At 35.3% G+C, this 19,267-nt stretch overlaps 1 protein-coding gene across 1 annotated transcript; it reads right to left on the reverse strand.

Moving 5' to 3' along the window:
* Window positions 1-483: 483 nt before the first annotated feature.
* LOC104099903 (F-box protein At1g70590) lies at window positions 484-4,258 on the reverse strand. The gene is made up of 4 exons (XM_009607039.4): window positions 3,577-4,258; window positions 2,347-2,480; window positions 1,124-1,306; window positions 484-746 (listed from the first exon to the last, which is right to left on the reverse strand). Exons 1-4 carry the CDS (start codon window positions 4,106-4,108, stop codon window positions 579-581), a joined length of 1,017 nt encoding a protein of 338 aa, XP_009605334.1. The 5' UTR covers window positions 4,109-4,258; the 3' UTR covers window positions 484-578.
* Window positions 4,259-19,267: the final 15,009 nt, after the last annotated feature.

Below are 19,267 nucleotides of genomic sequence, written 5' to 3' on the forward strand. Positions count from 1 at the left end.
CGCGCAAGATAATAAGGAAAGGTAGATGTAAACTTTTTCTTTCAATAGCCTGCCAAATGACCATAGAAGCATCAATCTACCCTATCTCAATTCATCATTTCTAACCTTATTCAAAAGGTTTTTCCGTACTAGCTCCATCTATTTCCATAATTATCACGTCCAAAAGAACATTCTACAACAATTATACAGGATGAAACATGAATATCAATTTATACAAACGACGATAGGCCTACGTGGCATGTTGTGTCGATATAAATTTAAGAGGATGACAGTCTTGATGATATAGCAACCACATAGCCACATCGAAAGCACGACGGGCATGATGGTGTAGCTGTCATATAGTGTCATGTTGAGTTAACAACTACAACGATTTCTACGAGCGACGTGAACGCCTATTTAACTCTAAGCCATTGTTAATAGGGTTGCATTGGCTCAAACCCTCTTATCAATTATTGCAGTCTCACAGAACTCAGGAACATGCAATTGCGGGAAAAAAAAATCTTATAGTATTACACTTAAACTCCAAGAAGTTTAGTGAGACATTGATTAGGCTGCAGGAAGCTGACAATAGCAGTGTATCAGTGGGATGAAGGTAAAACACGCCAATTATTGGCAAGAAGCATAACTCGATCACGAGAAGAATTGGACATCTGTTGAAGTATGACGTTCTTCACGGGGTCAGCTGCCGCCTGACCAGCACGGCTGGCAAGTTCCAAGTACACCACAGCTTTCATCATTTCCCCTTCCTGTTGAATGTGCAACACAAGTTATTAAAAGTTCACAGGCTAGTGGGGAGAAAAAAAGAATGGATCTTTACACAAATAGTAGGTTGTTTATTTTTCCTAGTGGATTTACATAGATTATGCACCGATTATACACAGTAATACACATTATACATGGACTATAGAAATATTTTACCTCCACCGACTATTTTTAGTTTAAGCGGTTGAGTGAGCAGTTATTTAGGTTAATTCTTTAAAAAGGAAATGAGATGTGGGGGGGCTTTTTCTGTATGAAACACTTGGCACCACACAGATGCATGGAATTATATGCTTCTTTAAACTTAGATATGAAGAAATTGTTGAAAGAGAGAAGGGGGGAGGAACATTTAGGCACTACTTACAGAAAACAGACTCAGCCCATGCTCAAGCTGGGCTTTGCTATGACCTCGATCAGCGGCTCTCTTCATCCATTTCCTTGCTAGTTTGTGAGACTGCATTAAACCTTCTCCGACCGAGTAGCATAATGCAGTGTTATACATAGCACGGACATATCCACCTTCTGCTGCCCTCAAATACCACTTCGCCTATGCAATGATAGAATCCTTTAACTGAAGGCCACATTAGAACTACATCTGTAATTTATACAGGAAGTTGAAAAAAGAACAGGATTTTATGCACCGTAAAGTTCTCAAAACCTATTATCTGCAATTTATACAGAGTTTTGAAAACTTATACGCCATAATGGTGCACTTGAACTTTTGAATTTAACATCCCTATCCAAATACAAACCATCCTCTTTCATTTGACGATAAGAGTTTCGTGAATTCCTTAAATCGGGTAGGATCAGCAATCACTTCTCCAATAATTTATTATTCTAACTCTATAATTATCTTATACTAAATCTTAATTCAAATATACTTGCCACTTCACAATTTTAAAGTAATGAATTCTGTTACAAACAACAAGCCATCAACTTCAGAAACTAGAGCATCTGGACTAAAATTTTGAAATATATTAATTCAACTGTAAATGGAGCAGTAGACATATGTTCTCTGCATACCTACGATAAAACTAAAGCACCATTCAAATGCCTAGTAGTATATATTTTTGGCATAAGTATCTCTTCCAGTCCTACCATGAGCATTGTCCCTCAATATTCTTCATCAATGGGCCTGTCCAGTTCAACAGAAAACCGAATCAAGAACCTTTTTCCCACTTCTTTCTATGTATGTAATTGAATATTTTATGGACCATACTTCCTGTTCTGTCCTAAGACACTTCTTAAGATAAACAGAACACTACCGAACTTATCAGCTTCTACTACTTTTATTTTAATTGAAATCCTCAATGCCAATTTTGAGAAACTAGGTAGGTATACAAGAGGAATTTGTTTAAATAGATGTTAATCATGATTTTTTTTCATAGGTGTTCAAGCGAATGTTAATGTAAAATAGTTTTTCAGATAGAGGTTGCAAAATCCCCTATTGTACGTTGTAATTTATAAAACAACAAGGAGATATAATTCACAATTGACATGGAACATTCCAGAACTAGATTCCACTAATCCTGTGAAAGCATTTTTTCAATATTAAGTAAATAACTTAAAACAGGTAAAATCTCATACCGGTTCCTGGAGATTACTATTCAGGCCATGACCTTTATGTAAAGAAAGTGCTAGTTGGTATTGAGCTCGAACATGGCCAGCAACAGAGGCTTTATACAGCCATTTAACAGCTTCCTCAGGATCCGGAGGATTAGCTACGTAGAGTAAGAACTAAGAAGAGATCAGAAACACAATGAAACAGTAAACTAGTTGAGCACTAATGAAAACTAAAGTAAATGTTGTCAATGGAAAATGAATCTTTAACCATTTTCAGTCAGAAAGCATAACCTAAAACTCTACAAAGTGCAAATCAAAGGCAGATATACTGCGGGGTGCTCTTTAATACGCTCACATGTACAATGATTGCAGGAGCATGTTAACAATTGAGATTAGTGATTTCACTGGAGCCATGTTGACTATGTATACCTCCTTTTTTTTTTTTTGGAGCCATGTAAACATTTGAATTCTGGAAGTCCCAATGGCAATGCTTTCACATGAGGATATAAACATTTATCAGTTTTGGTAGGAACCATCTCAACAATTGAGGGAAAGGCAACAAGGTCTAGATAAAATTTTATTTACAATAAAGTCTAACAAGAAGAACAAAAAGAATAATAACGTCAATGAAAATTAATATTTTGACACATGCGAATGCATTTTAACATAAGCAAGGAGCTTGAGTCACTAAGCCTTTCAATTCCTGTATCAAACACATTGTTAGTAATTAGCTCACACGATTAAAGTTGCTAATTTTCATTTATTGAACTTAGTTTGATACAAATATCTATTACGCATAATATACAGGATTGTTAACACACTTTCACCTTCTGAACAACAAAGCCTACATTGTCCTCAATGCAGTAGAATTCCTAGGCCCTAGACTTAAATTGAATGTAAATAACTCAGGGATCATAGATGAAGAATCCAGAAAATATGATACTATCAACATTGCAAGCTACTTCTTCCACTTAACCAAGGGCAGACCGAGCATACATGTTATGGGTTCATCCGAACCCAGTAACCTTGTCCTCGACTCTGTATGTGTTAAGAAGATCCACTAAATAAGTATAAATAATAGATTCCAAACGCACTAATCAAATGGGCAGGGATAGAATGATAAAGTTCAAATCCTGGATCAGCCTCCGCACTTATCTACTAGCAACTCCAATGACATACAAACAATTTTCACCCATTCTATAGAAGTAACTGAAGACATAAGACGCGAATTAGATAATGCAACAATCTCAATACCTTGTAAGAGGGAAATCCCCAAATTGCATTGAGCAGCAGGGTCACCAAGTTCAGCAGCCTTTCTATACAAAGACATCCCTTCTTCTCTTCTCCCCATCTCCCAATAAACCAAGCCAGCATCGACCATAGCTAGCGTGGATCCACGCGCGGCGCCTTTAAGGAAAGAATCAAGCGCTTTAGCTAAATTGGATTTAACCCCTCCACGGCCATGCTTAAATCGCTTGCCCCATCTCAGAAAAAGCATAGCTTCTCTTAAGGGTCGAAGTGCATCACGCCAAGACTTGCACACTAGTGAAGCTGCTCGTAAATTCGGCAGCGTAAAATTGGCCGCAATTTTCAAGAGAACATCGTATGGAAGTTGAGAAAAATCGTGATGGTACTGATTAGACTTGGACGATGATGATGAACTTAGACTGACTTGGAAATGAAAAATGGAGGGGGTTTTCGGGGGACGAGACTGTTTGTTGGCGAAAGGGAAAGCGGTGAAACGAGGTTGACCGTCCGATTTGGACGGCCAAGTTCTCTGTTTCATTCAATTGGGGTTTAGGACTGGAGAAGGAGCGGAGGTGAATGGTGGGCAGGGGAGCAGAAGCAGAGCAGCTGTGTGATTTTTTTGTATGTCGCTTGAAACGCATCGTTCACGTGTAATATCGGAGGAGTCGCGAATTGACCGACTGTGGATTGTTTTTGTGGCTGTTTGTTATTTGGAAATCCTGCGGTTGGCTTGTTTTTGGTTTACTAGTCTTTGGCTTGTTTTTGGTTTACTAGTCTCACGGCAGGCATATCAATGAGTTACACATAAAACAAATGTAGTTAGTTATGTTAGCTCCGTTGGACGATTTTGGACTTAGGAGTGCATCCGCATAGTAATTTAGAGGTCCGTAGTCGAATTAGACTTGGATTGGCGAAAGTTGGATTTTTGGAAAATTTGACCGGGAGTGGACTTTTTGATTTTGGGGCTGGATTCCGATTCGGGAAGTTGAAGTAGGTCCGTAATGGAAAATGTGACTTGTGTGCAAAATTTGAGGTCCATTGGGCGTGATTTGATAGGTTTCGATATCGATCGTAGAAGTTGAAGTTTCAAGGTTCATTGATTTTGACTTGAGGTGCGATTCATCGTTTCGAGGTTGCTATACGTGATTTGAAGCTTCGAGTAGGTTCGTTTCGTCACATGGAACTTGTCTGTAAAATTTGGCGCCATTTGGAGTTGATTTGATATGGTTCGGACGTTTGGTTGCGATTCTAGAAGTTCTTGAAGTTTCCTTTGATCTTCATGCGTTTTGGCATCCGATCCGTGCTTTTAGAGGTTATTTTGATGATTTGATCGCGCGAGCGAGTTCGTGTTGTATTTTTGGACCTGGGTGCATGGTTGGTTTGGAGCCTCGGGGGCTCGGGTGAGTTTCGGATTGGTTTCAGAATGATTTTTCATGATTTTGAGTGCTGGTGCTGGTGTCATTGCATTTGCGATGTTTTGGTCGCAAATGCGACTATCACATTTGCGAAGCAGCCTCGCATTTGCGAACCCAGGCTGCTAGGCAAGAATTCACTTTTGCGAAAAATTCCTCGCATTTGCGATGGTCCCCCTTTCGCATTCGCGAAGCGTTTGGTCGCAAATGCGACATTAGCAGGAAAACCTCCAGTTCGATTTTGAACCCTAGCTTCGATGGGAGGCGATTTTATGAAGGGATTTTCATACCAAATCATTGGGTAAGTACCTCTAATCAATTCGCAACTACATTTCATAATTTTATATAAGATTTAACATCAAATTCATGAGAAATCTAGGGAAAATTTTGGGGATTTTGTCAAAGTTTTAAAAAAATGAAAAATTGGGATTTGAGAGTCGAATAGGACTCGGATTTGAAAACAAAACACGTATTTGGACTCATGAAGCTATGGATAGTCAAGACCTACCCTTAGACCCGGATTTTGATCGGGTGGGCCCGGAGTTTGACTTTTGTTGACTTATTAGAAATTGAATAAAAAATCACAACTTTATTAATTGAAATTATTTTCTCTTGCATTGTGTGATGTATTTAAGTCGTCTTTGGCTAGATTGAGCCGAACGTAGGTGAATTTATAAAGGAAAAAGCTAAATTGAGTATTGAGTTTAGCCGAATTGAGGTAAGTATCTTGCCTAATTTTGTTGAGGGAATTTTTCCTACTATTTGGCCTTGTTTGCTACATGCGGGGGTGATACATATATGAGGTGACGAGCGTATATGTATGTGCCGGGGTTAATCATGCTCGGGGGTAGATTATATTATAATTGTATCTTGTAGAATTACGTGACCTTCTTGCTTCATGCCTCACTTGACTCCTAGATACTAAGAACATAGTATTAAATGTTTGAAACTAAGACTTAGCTTATTATAACTTGATCAAATTTGATGGAATTCTGAGAATACATTGATGTGTCTAATTCGGTCAGCACTATGCGTAATCATTAATACATTGCTACGGCCGATATTCTTGAGATACTAGATTCTATACTTCTGTAGTGGATCATTTGTGAGATTGGTTGGAATACTTGAATAATAAAGTTCTTGCGGATTTATTGAATTATTATTGGCATGGACAGTTGTGATTGGGATTCATTTGGAATATTCGTTTAAACACTCTCCTTAACGTTATTTATGCTTCCTGTCTTGTTTGTCATTGATATAAATATTCCTGGTAAGGAAGAGTGTAAAGTACGAAGAGTGATGTCGTGCCATTGTTTATACATTATCATGTGAGGGAGAGTGTAAAGCACGAAGGGTGATGCCGTGTCATATTATCTGAGAGTAAAAGTACGAAGGGTGATGCCATGCCATATTATTTGAGAGTAAAAGTACGAAGGGTGATGCCGTGCCATATTATCTGAGAGTACAAGCACGAAGGGTGATACCGTGCCATATCATTTGTGAGTAAAAACACGAAGGGTGATGCCGTGTCATTGCATTTACATTATTATGCTTTTGTGTTATTGCGAATTTATGGCACGAAGGGTGTTTCCATGTGAGTGAGGACGAGGGACATGCATTATGTCATTATATCCTTTTCTTGCAGATATCTTCATGTCTTTACCTTGAGCTGTTATTGTCGTACTTATGCTTCTTATGTGACTTGTCGCCACTGTTCTGTCTTTATCCTCTATCTCAATTGTTGTTGTGTTGCCCATGCCTTCTACTTGCTTAACTTGCAAATATCATACCTATTTCCCGCTGTTACAATTGCATCCATGTAATACTTGTTTTGTTGCACTTAAGTATAGGTCTTCTTCCATGTTAGTCATTCATGTCTCTACTTGTTAAATTATAAAGATCGTGTGTCCCCTTTCATATATGTTATATCCATCTTCATGCCTCCACCATGCTAGTTAGTTTGTAACGACCCGACTTGTCGTTTTAAGAATTTATGCCCCATTCAGTGACTTAAGGTCTTGAGCAGCCTCGCAATATGTATTATGACCTGCGTGTGTGGTCGAGTTTGATTTTACGGATGATTCGGAGAGATTTGGGACAATTAGTCCTTGAGATGGAAGCTTAAGTCTGAGGATTTTTACCGTAGTCGGAACTGTGTGAAGACGACTCCGGAATAGAATTTTGATGATGTTAATAGCTCCGTATGGTGATTATGGACTTAGGAGCGTGTCCGAAAAATTATTTGGAAGTCCGTAGAGGAATTTGACTTGAAATGGCAAAAAATAATTTTTTGAAAAGTTTGACCGGGGGTTGACTTTTTGATATCGGGCCCAAAATCCGATTCTGAAAATTGGAATAGCTTCGTTATGTCAATTATGACTTGTGTGAAAAAATTTAAAGTCATTCCAGATTGATTTGATGTGTTTCGGCATAAGATATAGAATTTAAAATTTCAAAGTTCATTAGGCTTGAATTAGGGTATAATTCGTGGCTTTGATGTTGTTTGATGTAATTTGAGGCCTCGAGCAGGTTCGTGTTATGTATTGGGACTGGTTGGTACGATTGGATGGGGTCCCGGGGGCCTCGGGTTTGATTCGGGGTGGTTCCGGACCAAGTTTGAGTGTTTTGATGCTGTTGGTTGCTGGTTCTGGTGTTGTTCTTCGCGTTCGCGAGGCACCTCTCGCGTTTCGAAGAAGGATTTTGCTGTTAGGACTTTGTTCTTCGCGTTCGCGAAGAAGGAAATTTTGTTGTTCATCGTCAGATTTTAGAGGCTCATATCTCGCAATCTATAAGGAATTTGGAGATGATCCAAAAATAAAAGTTGTAGCCCTTTGTGTCTTGTTTTTCGAAAGATAAACTATTTATCATTTGGAGTTGTGTACAAAAAGTTATGGTAGATATATTATAGGTTGTCCGGGAAGAGTTTGGAAATCTCCGTTGCACAGGGCTGACTTTGGAAGCTTATATCTCATAATACATAAGGAATTGGGAGATAAGCAACAAATAAAAATTATAGCCCTTGGAATCTAGTTTTCAGAAAGTTAAACCATTTATCATTTGGAGTTTTGTACAAAGAGTTATGACCATTATACTAAAGGCTGTCTGAGAAGAGTTTGAAAATGACTTTTGAAAAATTTGTTCATCGCGAACGCGAGGGGAGTCTCGCGAACGCGAAGAACAAATCCCTGGGCAGCAGAATAAAGTCCAAATTCATGTCATTCTTCCATTTTTGGACCAAGGAAGCACGAGTGGGGCGATTTTTCGAGAGTTTTTCAAGAAAAACATTGAGGTAAGAATTCCTAACTTGATTTTGGTTAAATTACATGAATCTATTGTTGTTTTTACACTAAATTAGTGAATTGGGTTGAAAAATTTAGAAAATTCTCTTGGTTTAAATTTAAGATTTGGAGGTAGATTTGTTATTGGAATTCGATAAAATTGGTATGGTTGAACTCGTATCGGAATGGGTGTTCGGATTTCATGAAAATTATGTCGGGTTCCGAGAGGCGAGTCCCGCGTTGACTTTTATTGACTTTTTGGAATAAAATTTTAAGTCGATGTATTATTATCCGGAATTGTTTTCGATAATTTTTAATGAAGTTATACAATTAATTTGGATAGATTTGAGCTCTCCGGAGGTCAATTCAAGCAAGAAGGCTATTTTGGAATATCGGCCTAACTTCATAAAGGTAAGTGTCTTGCTTAACCTCGAGTGGGAGAAATTCTCCTTAGGCATTGAGTCTTATGTGCAACTTGGGTAATTGAAAATCATGTACGCAAGGTGACGAGTACGTACTTGGTTTATATGTACAAATTTTATTGAGTTAAAGTCTTGAGCATATTGTGTAGTAAATTGGATAATTATTGACATATATTTAATCATCTATTTGTCGTGCCTAAACCCTTGTTGTTGACTCTATTGTTATATGACAATGTGATGTGATTGTTATTTGATTATTTATGAAATTTCGTGAATTTGCTGGCTTGATAATTATTGGAATTTAATTTTATTTTAGATTTTTCCCTTTGCAAATAATTAATTAAATGAGCTTAAGAAGAGGTGTTTATGTAATTATTGAAAATTTGATCTTTTATGAAGACTTTGCTTTATGTTGAGTAATTTCTATCTCTATTGATTATTTTTGGGTGTTGTACACATTGTGTGGAGCATTTGGCTATTTGCTGTTAAATTAATTGACTTGGTTGTACCTTTGAAATTTGATTGTGGCCATTGGACAAATTGTGATATAAATTGATTTTTGTTATGTTGTTGTGATAATTTCCCGTATAAATTATTGTGTTGTGTGAGTTATTATTTTGGGGAGATAAATGTGGCATTTCACCGTTGATATTATGTGATTATAAGGGTAGCATTTCACTATTGTGTTTGTTGGCTATTGATATTGTCTGGGCGGAGCGATAAGGGTGGCTATTGTCATGGACGATATGTGATGATGTGAGGTTGTGTTGAAAATTTTCATGTGATGTTGTGATTTTCTTGTGTTTATTTTTATACCGTGTGCAACTTGTCTTGTTGTTAGTAAATTGATAATAATCTGATTTTGTTGAAATTGAGAGCTTGTGGCTATTGCCAGGCGGTTTATAAAATAAAATGTGGGCACGAGGTGCCGTGAATTGTGATATTGGCACGTGAATTGTCCATGCAATTGTGATATAAAATGTGGGCACGAGGTGCTGTGATGAAATGATAATGATATTTGGCATGTGAATTGTCCGTGTAGTTGTGATATGAAATGAGGGCACGAGGTGCCGAGCAAATATGATGATTTAATTATGGGCACGAAGTGCTGTGGAAATATAAAAATGGGCTGAGACCCGTATTTACGAAAAATATAAAAATGGGCTGAGACCCGTATTTCGATAATTTTGAAATGAGGTGTCACATGGTGACTTTTTAATTGAAAGAATTATATTCAAAATATTTATTTGAAAGGATTTTTACTTAGAAAGTATCATATAAAAGAATTGTATTTTGAAAGATATTTATTTGAGGAAATTGTATTTGAAAAGATTTATGGAAAGAATTATATTTGAAAAATAATTATTTGAGAGAATTATATTTGAAAGAGAGTTATCTGGAAGAACTATGTGAAAGATATTTATTTGAAGGGCTTGATTTAATTGGGTGTAATTGTGTTTATTAATTGTTGAGTGATATTAATGGTGTTCTTGTTGTCTGTTGTGCATATCATCGGTTGTTTTATCCTGCCTTTATTATTATTATTTATTTCCTATTATTTTGTATATTATATTGCATAGGTTATTAGACTAGTGAGTGTCTTGACTGTACCTCGTCTCTACTCCATTGAGGTTAGTCTTGATACTTACTGGGCACCGCTGTAGTGTGCTCACTCTACGCTTCTGCACATTTTTGTGCAGAGCCAGGTATTGAAGATATTGGATTTGAGCAGAGTTAAAGCGCGATCATAAGGATTCAAGGTAGAGCTGCTTGGCCGTCGCAGTCCCTTGGAGTCTTTTCATTTCATTGTACTATTAATTTGTAATCAAACAGTATTGTATATTCGGTTTTCGTGATCATTCCATATATTCAGGACATCAGTAACAGACTAGATGGAAAGCATAGAGGTAATGACAACAATTAGGAAAAGGAAGGTAACTTCAACTATGTCACGACCCAAAATCCCACCACAGGCGTCGTGATGGCACATAGTCTCTAAGACTAGGTAAGCCGATTTCTACTACATTTTGAAGCCATTTTTTTTAAAAAAAAAATCTAACAGCGGAAATAATTACAGTACACAACCTCCCAAGACTGGTAGTACTGAGTTACGAACTCTACATTCTCGATCATTATTGCTACTTGCATATTTCCTACTTTGTCATTACTGTTATCAGCATTTCTGCCATCCGGTTGGTACTGTTGTATGCATATTTAGTGAGGATGAGAAAAATACACGAAGGGTGTTGCCGTGCAATTGACTTGATATTAGAGTATATTCCTCACGTTATGAAAGTTATGGGGTGACTATTGTGGTTTATTGGTTTCGCTCTAAAGAAAAGATTGGTTGAGATAGTGAAAACTGTTGAATTGTGATCTCTTCTAGTACTCTGTTATTGTTTTGTACATTCGTTTCGTGTACTCTATCATGTTATACTATAGTATAGTTCTATTACTAGATTTCGGTACAGGTTTTTATTAATGAGTATCTTTTTACAAAATAGTCTCGTCACTACTTCGACGAGGTTAGACAAAATATTTACGGGGTACACGGGGTCGGTTGTACTCATACTATACTTCTGCACCTTGCGTGCAGATTTTTGGAGCGGAGCTGCTGGTGATGTCGGGAGCTGACCCTGAAGTTGTTCGTGCATTCCGGATATAGCTTCCACTTGTCCTTGGTAGCTTTAGATTTTGTTAATCTGTTTATGTAACTTTCAAACAGATCATGTAATTATTTGTATCAACTTTGTAAATTCTAAGTCTTAGAAGCTCATGATTCGTACTACTAGTTCTTAGGTTAATTTGTAAAAGTTCAGATATTCCTTCACTGTCTTTCCTATAATTTCATTTGGCTTGTATTGTTGGTTAGTTGGCTTACCTAGCGGATCGAGTTAGATGCCATCACGACTTGTGATTTTTGGGTCGTGACAACCCATATCAATAGGTATAAAATTTTAAATATATATAAGGAGCTAGCAATTTGCTCATGTGCCCATATTGAATAAACAATGTTGGATTAATATTTTACAACAAATAACTTAATATATAACAAAAAAATATAGGGAGCTGGTAATTGTTAGAATGAATGCAAGAAGAAAGAAAACTTTCTAGGCAAACATTTAAATCTCAAGAAAATTTTCATAAATTATGTTTTTGTACATTCATATTGAAGGAGTAATTTGTTATAAAGCATATAAACATCTACCAATTTTACATGATTATTTTGTATCACAATATTTAAGCAAAGAAAAAGTTCAAAGCAAACACTAAAATCTCAAGAAAAATTCCAAAATTATGTTTTTGTACATTCTTGTTTAATGCGAAATTTGTTCTAAAAAGGTATAAAAATCCACCATTTTTACAAGAATATTATAAATTAATTATTGATATACAATATAATCATGTAAAATTGGATGATTTTTATACCCTTTATAACAAAATTTTGAAAATCCAGCGTTGAAACTAAGCAAAACATTATAAAGAAAAATTGTTGCCATCAAATTATGCAAGGTCGTGTGGTTCTTCATAAATCATATAGAAGAAGTAGAAGGAAAATAATAATATAATAAATGAAGTAAAGATTCTAAATTAATTTCTAATAATATGGATCATATTATGGTTAAGTTTTATAATTTAAGTAAGAAAATAATATATATATATATATATATATATATATATATATATATATATATATATATATATATATATAAGGTAAAAACATAATGATTTTAAAGTCCTAAAATTAAGACTTATTACATAATTCAAATAAGGAAATATTAAATTAGTAAATTTTGATTTAATTTTAAACTCCTAAATATTAGTTAGGAGAATAATCAAATGACTATTTTGTCTAGTGTGAATTCTATTCTAAAAGCGTAAAAAAGACGAACGATATTTCGTTAAGGAGTTTCGTGCTTTTAATATAGTATATAGATAGACAGACAGACATATATATAGATAGATAGATAGATAGATATAAATAGAACGCGTGATTAAAATGCGTACCTGTAACGACCCGACTTGTCGTTTAAAGAATTTACGCTCCGTTCAGTAACTTAAGGTCTCGAGCAGCTTCGCAATATGTATCTATGACCCGCGGGTGTGGTCGAGTTTGATTTACTGAAGATTCAGAATTAAATTAAAAGAATAATCCTTAATTTGAAGCTTAAATGGAAAGAGTTGACCGGAGAGTTGACTTTTGAGCAAACGACTCCGGAATGGAATTTTGATGATGTCAATAGCTCCGTATGGTGATTTTGGACTTAGGAGAGTGTCCGAAAAATTATTTGGAGGTCCGTAGTAGAATTAAGCTTGAAATGCCGAAAGTTGAATTTTTGGGAAGTTTGACCGGAGAGTTGACTTTTGAGCAAACGACCCCGGAATAGAATTTCGAGGATGGCAATAGTTTCGTATGATGATTTCGGACTTAGGCGTATGTTCGGATTTGGAAGTCCGTAGGACAATTCGACACATTTTGGCGAAAGTTGAAAAATATAAGATTTTGGAAAAGTCCGATCGAAGGGTGAATTTTTGATAACGAGGTCGTATTTTGATTCCAGAAATGGGAATAGCTCCATTAAGTCAATTATAACTTGTGTGCAAAATTTGAAGTCATTCTGGATTGATTTGATACTTTTCGGCGCAAAATATAGAAGTTGGAAGATTTGAAAACTTATAATTCGATTCGATGAGCGATTCGTAATTTCGGCGTTGTTTGACATGGTTTGAGGCCTCGACTAAGTTCGTATTGTATTTAGGGACGTGTTGGTATATTTGGTTGAGGTTTCGAGGGCCTCGGGTTGATTTCGGAAAGTTAACGGATCAATTCGGACATGAAGATAAGTTGCTGGAATTTTCTGGGCAGCAACATGAACAGTGATTCGCAGATGCGTGAACAGTACCATGGATGCGTGAACAGTAACCGCATGTGCATGAACAGTAACCGCAGGTGCGAATCTGGGCAGAATGTTAAGGACCAAAAATTGGTCATTTTGCCATTTTCGTTTTTGGAGCTCGGATTTGGACGATTCTGGAGGGATTTTTCACAAGCTTGGTTGGGATAAGTGTTCTATATACTAAAGTGTTTATATTTCATGAATCTATGATTATATTCATCATTTAATTAGAATTTAAATGGAAGAAATCAAAATTTTTGTAAAATCGTCCAAAAACAAAAATTTAAGATTTGGAAATTGGTATGGTTGAACTCGTATCGGAAGAAGTTATACATTTAATTTGGTCAGATTTGAGCGGTCCGGAGGTCAATTCAATCAAGAAGACGATTTTGTAATATCGGCATAATTTCAAAAAGGTAAGTAATCTCGAGTGGGGAAATTTTCCCTTAGGCATTGAGTCTTATGTGTAATTTGTGTAATTGAAAACCATGTACGCGAGGTGACGAGTACGTACTTGGTTTATATATGTAAATTTTATTGAGTTAAAGTCTTGAACATATTGTGTAGTAAATTAGATAATTGTTGGCATATATTTAATCATCTATTTATCGTACCTAAATCCTTGTTGTTGAATATGTTATTATATGACAATTTGATGTGATTGTTATTTGATTATTTATGAAATTCTGTGAATTTGCTGGTTTGATAATTATTGGAATTTAATTTCATTTTGGATTCTTCCCTCTGCAATTAATTACTTAAATAAGCTTAAGAAGAGGTGATTATATGATTATTAAAAAATTTAGAGTTAATGAAGGCTTTGCTTTATGTTGAGTAATTTATATCTCTATTAATTGTTTTTAGGTGTTATATACATTGTGTGAAGTCTTGGACTATTTGTTGTGAAATTAATTAATTTTGTTATATCTTTGGAATTTGGTTGTGGCCATTGGGCAAATTATGATATGAATTGATTTTTGTCATGTTGCCGTGATCATTTTCCATGTAAATTATTGTATTGTGTGAGTTATTATTTTGAGAAATTGTTGTGTTGTGTGAGTTATTATTTTGGGGAGATAAGGGTGGCATTTCACCGTTGATATTATGTGGGTATAAGGTTGACATTTCACTGTTGTTGTGTTTGTTGGAATATTGTCTGAGCGGAGCGATAAGGGTGGCTATAGGAGTAATAAGGGTGGCAATAAGAGCGAAAAGAGTGGCTATTGATATTGTCTGGGCGGAGCGATAAGGGTGGCTATTGTCAGGGACGATATGTGATGATGTGGGATTGTGGTGTTGATAATTTTCATGTGATGTTGTGATTTTCACGTGTTTGTGATATGAATTGATTTTTGTCATGTTGCCGTGATCATTTCCCATGTAAATTATTTTACATATCATTGGGCAAATTATTTTACATATCATTGCATATCATTGGGCAAATTGTGATATGAAATGAGGGAACGAGGTGCCGGGAAATATGATGATTTATTTATGGGCACAAGGTGCCATGGAAATATGAAAATGGGTTAAGACTCGTGTTTATGAAAAATATGAAAATGGGCTGAGACCCGTATTTTTTTTTATGATTATGAAATGAGGTGTCACATGGTGACTTTTTAATTGAAATAATTATATTCAAAATATTTATTTGGAAAGATTTTTATTCAAAAAGAATTTTATGAAAGAATTGTATTTGAAACATATTTATTTGAGAAAATTATATTTGAAAAGATTTATTGAAAGAATTATATTTAAAAAGTAATTATTTGAGAAAATTATATCTGAAGGAGAGTTATCTGGAGGAATTATATGTGAAAGACATTTATTTGAAGAGCTTGATTTAATTGGGTGTAATTGTATTTATTAATTGTTGAGTGATATTAATGATATTCTTGTTGTCTGTTGTGCATATCACTGGTTGCTTTATCCAGCCTTTATTGTTATTGTTTCCGATTATTCTGTATATTATATTGCACAGGTTATTAGACTAGTGAGTGTCTTGACTATACCTCGTCTCTACTCCACTGAGGTTAGTCTTGATACTTACTGGGTACCGACCGTGGTGTACTCATACTACACTTCTGTAAATTTTTGTGCAGTGTCAGGTATTGGAGATATCGGACTTGAGTAGAGTTAAAGCGGGATCGTAAGGATTCAAGGTAGAGCTGCTTGGTCGTCGCAGTCCCTTGGAGTCTTTTCACTTTATTGTACTGTTAATTTGTAATCAAACCGTATTGTATATTCGGTCCTCGTGATCATTCCATGTATTCAATTAGAGTTCGTGACTCAGTACTACTAGTCTTAGGAGGTTGTATATTCATATTTATTCCATTGTTAGTTTTAGTTATTTATTCAATTCAAAAAAAAAAAGGCTTCAAAATGTAATTTAAATTGGCTTACCTAGTCTTAGAGATTAGGTGTCATCACGACGCCTGTGGTGAGATTTTGGGTCGTAACAGTACCTCATTTGACAACAAACATTACAGAAAAAATTTGGACTTAGTTACGAACTTTGTCAGTAATCTGTTGCTAAATTGATTACCGTTAAATTTAATACCCCTTGTGTATATGTGCTTTGCATGCGCATGTCATCGTCTATAAGTAAAAATTGTAGTATACAAGAAGAATAAATTGTTGTAAAGTAGTAGTTGATAAACTTTATCATTGGCGACTTTGTGGTAAAAACTCCTATTATTAATTATTTGTATGATATTGTTTCGTATCTCTTTAATTAAAGTACTTTTGAATCGTGACACTAAATGACATATTTATTTAGACATATATTTTCAGCACACTTCTTACCAAAATAGCCTATATATTTTTGTATAAGATTATATAAATTTAATATCTAAGAAAATAACAAATGACTTTTTTGTCGATTATGGAATCTTTTAGTGAATCGAAAAGGTTCAATCAACATTTCTAAGGACCTTATCATTTTTACTGTTTATATTATTTATTTGTGCATTGAATTTATAATATGCATTCTGTAAAAGATATAAACTTAATTAATTAGATTGGTTTTATTTCTAAAACTTTTGTAAACGAATTGTATTAAACTTTATCACTGGCGACTTTATAGTAAAAACTCCTATTATTAATTATTTGTATGATATTCTTTCGTATCTTCTTAATTAAAGACACTTTTGAATCGTCGCACTAAATGACATATTTATTTCGACTTCTATTTTCAGCATATTCTTACCAAAAAAGCCTATATATTTTTGTATAAGATTATACTTATTTAATATTTAAAAAAATAGCAAATGACTTTTTTGTCGACTATGGAATTTTTTAGTTAATCATAAAAAGTTAAATCAACATTTCTAAGGACCTTATCATTTTTTATTTTTTATATTATTTATTTGTGCATTGAATTTATAATATGTATCCGGCAAAAAATAAATAAAAAATAAATAAATTAGATTGCTTATATTTCTAAAACTTTTGTAAACGAATTTTACTGAAGTCTTTTCTAAACAAAATTTGCTAATTTGTTTTCTTATAATTACAGTTAGTGAAGGACTCCTTCCCATTATTATGAGACCAAAATAGGTTCATGTGTTCTTTATATTTGCTAGAATAAGTTAATTCTAACCCATCTTTTAGGATATTCGCAGGTGCAATTTAATTCCATTTGAAAAACAAATAAGCAATCCGAAGTTCCGAACAACTCTTGTAAATAAACAAATAAAATTCTCTTCTTTAATTCAATATATATTTTAGAGTATTAATGATGCATAGTTACCATGGGAGATAAAATTTCTTCCTAAATAGTAGTGTATTTTTTATAAGGTAAAATATTAAATAATAATTTGAGAAAAATAGTAAATGACAAATTTGAAACCTATATCGGCATCAAATCAAAACAAACTATGGAACAAACTGGACAACCATAAGTTTTCCTAGAACTATATGCGGCTACGTATAAGTTTTCAATTGTCCAAATTTACTTGGAGATATGCTTATATAGTGACTTCTTCAAGTCTCCATATGTCACGACCCAAAATCCTAACCTGTCGTGATGGCGCCTATCTCAGTATTAGGCAAGCCGACAACATCAATAACCCACGATTTCCTTTAAGTTTGAAAACATAATGTTTAATACAAGACCAAAAATCTAGCAAATTCCGATACAACATTCCCAAAATCTGGTGTCACTGAGTACATGAGCATCTACACATTATAAGTTTGGGAAAAATCTGGTCTTTAATAATATCACGACCCAAAATCCCAGCCTGTTGTGATGGCGCTTATCTCGATACTAGGCAAGCCGATAATCTTAATAAACCAAAACTTCTCTTTAAGGTTGAAAATATAATATTTAAAAACAATACAAACACTCCCCAAAACCTGGTGTCACTGAGTATATGGGCATCTAATATGAATACAAGTCTGGAAAATATAGTCTATAATAGTCTGAGACCAAATACAGTGAACAAAGAAATAGAGAAGGAGAGACAAGGTCTGCGGAACATGACAACTACCTCAAAATCTCCTGAAAATCAATCGCGCGAAAGGATCAACACCCGCTGTGTTCGGGAATATCTGGATCTGCACACGAAGTATAGGGTGTAGTATGAGTACAACCAACTCAGCAAGTAACAATAATAAATAAGGAACTGAAGATAGTAATGAGCTACACAGTTATGGTCCATTTCCAGTAATTCCAGCAAAGAATAGACATGCTATCAAATCTGGCAGTTTAATATAAAATCAATTTTTATACAGTTCCTGTTCATGTAATCCATATATCAACAATCTTTCAGAGATTTCACAACAATGACAGATATCAACTAAGTGCAACAACAAATGGAAATCAAGTACAACTACTTAGGATAAAAATCACTCACTGGACTCTCAGCCCTCATCACTCCCTGGGCTCCCAGCCCTCATCACTCTCTCAATGGGTACCCGCGCTCACTGGGGGTGTACAGACTCCGGAGAGGCTCCTACAGCCCAGGAGTTAGTGAGTTAGTTTTATGCTTCGTTCCCCCTCACTATGCGAACGCGACACCCCCTACGCGAACGCGTAGACCAATTGCCTGGGCTCCTCAGCTCTTGCTCTCTTCTTCGCGAACGCGTAACACCTCTTGCGTTCGCGATGCACACCCAGTTCACCCTTCACGAACGTGAAGAGCAATTATTTCCAGCCTCTCAGTTCCTCTTCGCGAACGCGAGGCTCCACTCGTGAACGCGATGAAGGAAACCAGATGGTGCATCAGAAAAATTCCAGCAGAGTTCCAAGTCCAAAATCCAACCCGTTAACCATCTGAAACTCACCCGAACCCCTCGGGACCTCAACCAAATATACCAACAAGTTCTAAAACATCATACGAACTTAGTCGAACCCTCAAATCACCTAAAACAACACTAAAACCATGAATTATTCCCCAATTCAAGCCTAATGAACTTTAAAATTTCTAATTTCTACAAACAATTCCGAAACCTATCAAATCACGTCTGATTGACCTCAAATTTTGTAAACCAGTCATAAATGACATAACAAATATATTTCAATTTTTAGAATCGGATTCTGACCCCGATATCAAAAAGTCAACCCCCCGGTCAAACTTCTCAAAAATTAAACTTTCGGCATTTCAAGCCTAATTCCTCTACGGACTTCCAAATAATATTTCGGACACGCTCCTAAGTCCAAAATCACCATACAGAGCTATTGGAAT

The sequence above is a fragment of the Nicotiana tomentosiformis genome, chromosome 11 (genome assembly GCF_000390325.3).
Source record: "Nicotiana tomentosiformis chromosome 11, ASM39032v3, whole genome shotgun sequence".
Classification (NCBI taxonomy): Eukaryota; Viridiplantae; Streptophyta; class Magnoliopsida; order Solanales; family Solanaceae; genus Nicotiana; species Nicotiana tomentosiformis.